The sequence below is a fragment of the Quercus robur genome, chromosome 7, assembly GCF_932294415.1.
Source record: "Quercus robur chromosome 7, dhQueRobu3.1, whole genome shotgun sequence".
Classification (NCBI taxonomy): Eukaryota; Viridiplantae; Streptophyta; class Magnoliopsida; order Fagales; family Fagaceae; genus Quercus; species Quercus robur.
The window spans coordinates 15,521,972-15,530,486 of record NC_065540.1 but is presented as its reverse complement, the minus strand read 5'-3'; the positions used below and the strand labels follow the sequence as shown (position 1 = coordinate 15,530,486).

At 42.7% G+C, this 8,515-nt stretch overlaps 1 protein-coding gene across 1 annotated transcript; it reads left to right on the top strand.

Moving 5' to 3' along the window:
• The first annotated feature begins 1,709 nt into the window (after nt 1-1,709).
• Nucleotides 1,710-2,177, top strand: LOC126691067 (uncharacterized). Its single transcript, XM_050386146.1, has one exon. The coding sequence runs from the start codon at nt 1,710-1,712 to the stop codon at nt 2,175-2,177; it is 468 nt and encodes a 155-aa protein (XP_050242103.1).
• The last annotated feature ends 6,338 nt before the right edge of the window (nt 2,178-8,515 follow it).

Below are 8,515 nucleotides of genomic sequence, written 5' to 3'. Positions count from 1 at the left end.
GTTGTGAAAATAATGAGGTTGATATTTTTGTTTGTTATTTTTTATGTTGTAGGAGGTGTTAGTATTATGGTGATTAGTTATTGTTATTGTTATTATCAAACATATTGATGTTATTTATTGTTATAAGATGTTAGTACTTTAATGGAGATGTTATTAAAGTATGAGCCTTTTTTAGATCATAATCTAATGTTTTTTTCTCATTCAATTTGTGTTTATCTTAACATATGAATCTCATCATTACATAAACATAAACATAATATTAACGAAGATTAAAACTTTATTGTGTCAATTTATTTGATATTGTGGTGTAGTAATGCAAAAAAATGCATTCTGAATGATTTTATAATTACATAAATATAAACATAATTATTAATAAAATAAATTAGAGATCTTAAATTGATTAAGAAACAATCAATGAAACATCATAATATCAATTAGAAAGTGTCATCATTGAAATACGTTGGTTTCTGTGGGGTATAGAAATTTAATAAGCCAATCATGCCATGTGTGATACACAAGGCCAAGGAGGCAAGAACAATTCCGAGGAGCCCATATGCTCGGATGGTAAAGCCAAAGAGGCGAGCCATTACCACGTCAAGGGCGCGTTACCAGAGGGGAGTCACACTATAGAGGAAGAGCTTCAAAGAGGGGGTTAGCCCTAACGTGATTGGAGGGATGGTAGCTGCCACCACATCTATTGCACCTCACCAAACCCTCTGGCCGCATTTATGTGGAGAAAACCCCTAAACAGTGCTGTCTTGGTTGCCACAACTCACAGAAGACTGGGAATGGCGTCTAATGGGACAAGCTTTCAAGTAGTGGCCTGTATAATTAACAAATAGAGGGCCAGGATCAACGAAATGATCCTCCAGGGATGGGGATCGAAAAAAAAGAACCTGGAGAGAAAACACTATAGTAACAAAAACTGAAATTGTATCCAAGTCTAAAAGAACTATATTCAAAAACCACTCTCCTCATATTTCGTTGAGGAAGGATTTATTTGCATAAAGCTTGTCTTTCTTTGCTTTCTTATTATCTCTAATCCATTGTGCGCACTGCTTGATCCATTGAAGCCTAGTTTTTAAGCCCACTCTCTATAAATTCATTGTGTTGGGCACTTTGGTCCTGAATCCTTCTGCCTTTTAGGCTCAGGAATCAAAATGCAGCCCCTACAATTGGTGCCGTCTGTGGGAAAGTTTGAGCTTTAGTGAGATCAATGTCTAGCTATGGTAGGTTCAAGGTCCAATCGGGAGAAGTCTGTTGGTTCTCAACATTAGGACCAATTTCTCAATCTTGAACGAAGGAGGGACCGCAAGGTTAGTGTGCACACCACACATACTAGTAGGAGCCAGTCTTAAGGCGGGAGTTACATCTCTCACGAGGAGAACACTAGAAGCATTGAGTTGGAGATTGACCGTCTTCGCAAGAAGCTACGCTGCAAGTGACGAAGAAGGACTCCTTCCAATTCTTACCTTTCTTTTGAAGATGACAGAGATGGTAGCTACAGGCCCAAGTCCAGGACTCCTCCCAATGAGTCCTTTTCGTATGATGAGGACGGTCATTATAAGCAGAGAAGTAAGAGTCCATCTCGCAAAGGTCTGGGCAATGATGCTATGAGCAAGGCTCTTAACTAAATCTCTAAATCACTGTTTATGCATAAAATTGAAGGGGAAAAACTTCCTCAGCAGCTTACCTAGCCAATGTTCACCATGTATAATGGCAGAATGGACCCTATGGAGCACGTTAGTCATTTCAACCAGAGAATGGCTGTTCATTCCAAGAATGAGACCTTGATGTGCAAAGTGTTCCCATCCAGTTTGAGGCCTGTGGCGATGAGATGGTTTGACGGCCTTGAAGAAGATTCTATTAGCTCCTTTAAGGAGCTTACTAGGGCGTTTAGGGCTCGTTTTGTGACTTGCAGTAGGGTTCCCCGGCCTTTGGACTCCCTACTGTCTATGACCATGCGAGAAGGGAAGACCTTAAAAACGTATTCCGACAAGTACTGGAAGATGTTCAATGAGATAAATGGGAATTTTGACGACGTGGCTATAAAGACTTTCAAGGTTGGCTTGCCCGCCAAGTATGATCTGAGAAAGTCTTTGACCAGGAAACCAGTTAGGAGTGTGCGTCAGCTCATGTACCGTATTAATGAGTATAAGCGGGTCGAGGAGGACTAACACCAGGTAAATGGGAAAGTTAAGGTGGTCCCTCAAGATAGAAGGAATCTCAAGTTGGATAGGTACAATAACAACCGACCTTAGAGAGATTTTACGGGGAATTCTAGATCTACTACTACTCAAGTAGTCAGTACTGTGTTCCGAGAGCCAGTACACCAAATCCTGGAAAAAATTAAGAATGAGCCATACTTTTAGTGGCCAAACAGGATGGGGAGAGACCCCACGAAGTGCAACCAAAGTCTTCATTACCAGTACCACCAGGAATGAGAGCACACTACCGAGGATTACAGGACTTTGTAGAGCCACCTGGAGCAATTAGTTGAGGCAGGAAATTTGAAGCTTATCAACCCAACGAACAGGGTGGTCACACAGGATCGAGGGCTCAAAGAAATGCTTCTACAAGACCACCTTTAGGTATAATCAGTGTCATCCTTTCTGCTCTGGGAAGGACTGGTTCTTAACCATCCAAGGTGATGTTTGTAGCTAGGCCATCTGCAGATGGCTCGTCCCCTGATTCAAAAAGGAGCAGAATGGAAGTTCAGCCAGCTTTGAGCTTTTTGGATGAGGAGAAGGTTGGAACCTTGCAGCCACATGATGACACCCTAGTGGTCACCCTCAGGATAGGTGGGTACGATGTGAAGAGAGAATTGGTAGATCAGGGTAGCAGCGCAGAGATCATGTACCCTGACCTATTTAAGGGGCTGAAGCTGAAGTCTGAGGACCTGACCTGCTATGAATCCCCTCTAATAAGGTTTAACAAGAAGATTGTCTTTCCGAATGGCTAAATTCGACTACCCGTTCAGACAGGGACAAAGGTCGTGAAGGTGAACTTCATCGTGGTAAATGCCTACTCCCCTTACACTACTATTGTGGCAAGGTCTTGGCTTCATGCCATAGGAGCCGTACCTTCCACCCTGCACCTAAAGGTAAAGTATCTGTCTGAGGATCGAGTTGAGGAGCTGGTGGGGAGCCAATCTATGGCCAAACAATGCATGGTGGCCGCGATTAGACATCAGATTGGGGGTGAGTCCTCAACCTCTGCTGGGTAGGACTTATAGCAATCAAAGGTGCCAGTACTGTCCACAGAGGTAGAGGTAGGAGGGGCAAAATGCGAGCAATTGGAAAGAGTTATTATTGGCGACAATGAGGAGAAGTTCTTTCAGGTCGGAGTTCAGCTGCCTCCTCGGGAAAGGCAAGAGCTGATGGATTTTCTCATAAAAAATATTGACGTGTTTGTGTGGAGCGCTTACGAAGCCGCTGGGTGGATTCAAATTTCATTTGCCATCGTTTAAACGTCAATCCATCTGCCATTCCCAAGAAGCAACCACCTTAGCACTCATCTAGGGAACATTTTGACGTTGTCAAGGGGGAAGTACTCAAACTCAAGCAGGCATTTACCATAAAGGAGGTATTTTACCTCGAGTGGTTGGCCAACATAGTGTGGTGAAAAAGAAAAATGGGATGTGGTGAGTATGTGTAGACTTTACAGACTTGAATAAAACTTGCCCAAAGGACCCTTTCCCCCTGCCTCGAATAGATCAATTAATGGACGCAACTGTAGGCCATCCTTGGATGAGCTTTTTGGACGCCTTCCAAGGCTATCATTAGATACCGTTAGCTTTGGACGATCAGGAAAAGACCGTTTTTCTTACACCCATTGGAAATTACCACTGCAAAGTAATGTCCTTTGGATTGAAAAACGTAGGGTCTACCTACCAGATGATGATGACCAGGATGTTTGAGCCTCATTTGGACAAATAGATGACCTTGAGAATATCTTCGAGATACTGAGAAAACACAAATTGCGCCTTAAAACCGCTAAGTGTTCTTTTGGAGTAGGATCTAGCAAGTTTCTGGGTTATATGGTTACCCACCGCGGAATTGAAGTTGACCCAGATTAGAGCAATTAACAACCTGCAGCCTCCTCGAAATCCCAAAGAGGTCCAAAAGTTGACAGGAATGACTGCTACATTGAATCGATTCATTTCTCGGCCAGGTGTAGACCCTTCTTCTAGTTGTTGCATAAGTGGAAGGGATTTGAGTGGACAGAGGAATGTTCCTTGGCCTTCCAGCAATTGAAGGAATATCTTTTTCGGCCGCCTATCATGTCCAAGCTCGAGGAGGAGGAGGTTCTATTTGCTTACATTGCTATAGCCTCACATGTGGTGAGTCTAGTACTGATATGGGTTGATGATTGGGTGCAGAGACTAGTGTATTATGTGAGCAAATTACTACAGGAGGCAAAGGTTCGCTATTTACCATTGGAGAAGGCCATCTTGACAATAGTATATGCTACACAGAAGCTCACACATTACTTCCAAGCTCACATTGTTGTGGTTCTAACCCAACTCCCTTTTTGATTACTACGTCAAAAAGCTGATTACACTGGGATGATTGCAAAATGGGAAACAATCCTAAGAGCTTTCGATATCAAGTATATGCCCCGCACTTCTATAAAGGGTTAGGGCCTTGTAGATTTGGTGGTTGAGTTTGCCGAGTCTTCCCTAGAAGAAAATGGTTAAAGGCCTAGCATAGATGGAAAATCAGTTGGGATGATCTCCTTGCAGGAACCTCTATCTTGGAAGGTGTATGTCGATGGCGCAGTAAATCAAAGGGGATCAGGAGTGGCACTAGTTGTAGTATCTCCTGAAAGGATCATCATTGAGAAATCCTTAAGGCTGGGCTTCTCAGCCACAAACAATGAAGCCGAGTACGAGGATTTATTGGTAGGAATGGCTATGGTTGAGAAAATGGGAGGAAGAACAGTGGAGATATTTTCAGATTTGAGGTTGGTTGTAGTCCAAGTAAAGGGAGAACCGGAAGCCAAGGATGTGAGAATGTAGGACTATTTGAGTCAAGTTAGACACTTGCAAGCAGGGTTTGAATCTTTCTCCTTACAACAAATCCCAAGGAGCAGAAACACGCATACTGACTCTCTTGCCACCCTTACAACCTCCTTGACGTAGAGTTTACCTCAGGTTATCCTGGTTGAATATCTATGCAAGCCTATTGAGACGAGAAAGTAGTGGGCCCTTATTCACCAGATCAGGGTGGGGCCTAGTTTGATGGATCCTATTATGCTGTTTCTTAAGGATGACATTTTGCCCAAGGAGAAGGGGGAGGTTGATAAAGTGCAAAGAAGAGCTCCTCGATTCTGGTTGTCCAAGGATCAAAAGTTATACAAGCGCTCTTTTTCTGGGCTATATTTGCTATGCATTCATCCTGAAGTAATGGACCCACTCTTAGATGAGCTACACGAAGGGATTTGTGGAAGTCATACAGAGGGCAGGTCATTGTCTCACAGGACCCTTACCCAAGGGTATTGGTGGCCAAATATGCAAAAGAAAGCATAGGAATACGTGAAGAAATGCGACCAATGTCAAAGATATGCCCAAACATTCATCAGCCAAGGGGTGTCCTCAATCCTTTGTCTAGCCCCTAGGCTTTTGCCCAGTGGGGCTTAGACATTATGGGGCCCTTTCCTAAAGTAGTAGGAAATAGGAGGTGGCTGTTGGTCGACATTGATTACTTCACCAAGTGGGTTGAATATGAGCCCCTATCAAATATTAAAGATGTGGACGCCAAGAGATTCGTGTGGAAAAATATTGTCACTCGGTTTGGGATCCCTCACACCCTCATCTTGGACAATGGTCTTCAATTTGATAGCAAAGCCTTCAGAAGTTACTGTTGTGATTTGGGCATTAAGAATAGGTACTCCACCCTAGCTTATCCACAGAGGAATGAACAGGTCGAGGTTGTCAATAAGGTCATAGTGAGTGGACTTAATAAGAGACTGGATGATGCAAATGGTAGATGGGTGAAAAAGCTGCCACACATTCTTTGGACGTATCAGACTACCCTTTGCAGGTCAACAATGGAGACACCCTTTTCAATGACCTATGGAGCCGAGGTTGTGATTCCTCTAGAGACTGGATTCTCAACGCTGAGGATGAGCTTATTCACTCCAGATAGCAACGACAACCTACTAGAAAAGCGCCTAGATTTAGTTGAAGAACGGAGAGAAAATGCCAGGGTTCAATTGGTCTGTTATCAGCAAAAACTCAAACAAGGGTACGACTCAAGTATGAAGTCAAGACCGTTACCCTTGGGGACTTGGTATTGAGGAAGATTGTTGGCATTGCAAAAAACCCAGTATGGGGAAAGTTGGAGCTCAATTGGGAAGGACCATACTGCATCACCTCAGTAGCTGTTATAGGCGCATACTTCTTAGAAGATTTAGGCAAAAATGTTGTGTCACGCCCATAGAATGTAAATAACTTACGAATGTATTATTATTAATGAAAGGCAGCTCTGCCATGTTTTTGTTAAAGTTATGTGTCATGTTGATTACTTGTGTGAATATTAAACAAAACCTTGGTTGTGCCTAATTTCTCGGACCACATACCTTGAGTAAATTAATATTCCTAATTACTTGTGTGAATATTAAACAGAACCTTGGTCATGCCTGGTTCCTCGGACCACATACCTTGGGTAAATTAATATTCCTAATTACTTGTGTGAATATTAGACAGAACCTTGGTCATGTCTGGTTCCTTAGACCACATATCTTGGGTAAATTAATACTTCTCATTATTTCTTTAAGTGTTAAACAAAACCTTGGTAATGTTGGGTTCCTTAGACCACATGCTTTGGGTAATTTAACACTTATAATTATACGAACCTATTGTTGAATGGAGTACAAAGTGAAATTCTAAGTATGATAGCCTTCTTGGATTATATACTCTGAATAGACATGAACTTTACCTGAGATACACACATTTTTTTTTTAAAGATGAGTTACTAGATGCCAAGTGCCATGGACAAGATAAAGTTATCCAATAACCCTACTAATTACATGGAAGGTAATAGTCAGATTGTTAATTGCATGAGTAACTGTTAACTTTAAAGGTGAAAATATATCTTAATCAAGGTGACAGTTATTTTTCCCACTGTTTACATGGGCTCAATTCACTCGAGTTAGCAATGAATCATTACTGTTAGCTTTTGTTAAAGTATGGGCGTTCACCCTCAGAAGCATCATTAATTTAACCTTTCAGCAAAGGATAAAATAGTAACTACAGCCAATCAAACATAAGTATAGCAAGAAAAACAAAGGATCATAAAGCAAAAGTTTATATCTTTTCATTAAACAAAAGAAAGATACATTTTAAACAAGGCAGATTGCCACAACCAAAAAAAAAAAAAAAAATTACACAACAAAAGAAAATTACATAACAAAAGAAAAAGACAACAACAAAAGAGGAAGGTCCTAAACTAGACCTTGGCTAGAAAAGGGTCCCCTTTGATGCCTGGCTGGGAGATAAGGGGGTCAGTTGCCTTGGGACCAGCTTCTTTCGCCATGGGAGCAGCATCTTTAGCCTTAGGAGCAACATCCTTAACCTTGGAAGCAACCTCTGGGCCTTTAGTCTCTGGCAGGGGCTTGGTCTCCTTACCTTTACCATTGTCCTCGAGCCGAGAATCACCCTGGCCAACCTTCTTTCCCTTGGCCATCTCTACCCCCTAGCCTTGGTCACCAACCTTGCTAGGCCTTTTGGAGAACTCGAGAGGAGGGAGAAAGACTTAGGCGATAGAAGGCTGCTCAGAGACAGTTGTCGCCAGGGCAGCATCTACTCCAGGGCCCAAAAGTGCTACTGAAGCTTTGCAGATGTTTGGGGGATAGTAGATGTTCTTAGCTCTCCGCCATCCTGAGGCAACAGGGATGCCTGCCAAGTTAAGTGCTTCTGTCCACACTTTCTGGCAGTACTCCCTACAAACCTCAGCCAGCTCCTTCGCCAAGTGAGCCTCGGTTTCCTACACACCGAGGATGTAGGATTTCTACTCTGAGGCCTTCGTAGCATCCTTGGCCTTCCTAGCAGCCTCCTTGGCCTTCCCCAGCTCTACCTTTAAGTCTGCGACCTGCTGCTTGGCCGTGGCCAACTATATCTTGACATAATGGAGCTTCTTGCGTTGCTCCTCAGCTTGGTCTTGAGCATTCTTAAGGCCGGCCTCAATGCTCCTCCTCTCCTTCTCCTTACCTGTCAGCTTTACAATTTGCTTTCAATTCTTCTACTCCGCTACATCGAAGTCCTTGCTGGTCTTAGCGTGAAGTTTGGCCTTGACCCTAGTTTCATTGCAGACGTTTCTTACCCATTCCTCAGCCATGAATACCTCTTGGATGGCCTGTACAAAAATAACAGAGAAATACGTTATTGAATAAGAAAAAAATAACCTAGCGAGATGTCAGTAAAGTGTGCCAAGAAATTTACCAAGGCCAAGTCCCTCTTCAGGGACAGAAAAAGATCTTGATGACTCATAGTCTGCAGTGCAGCCATATCCTT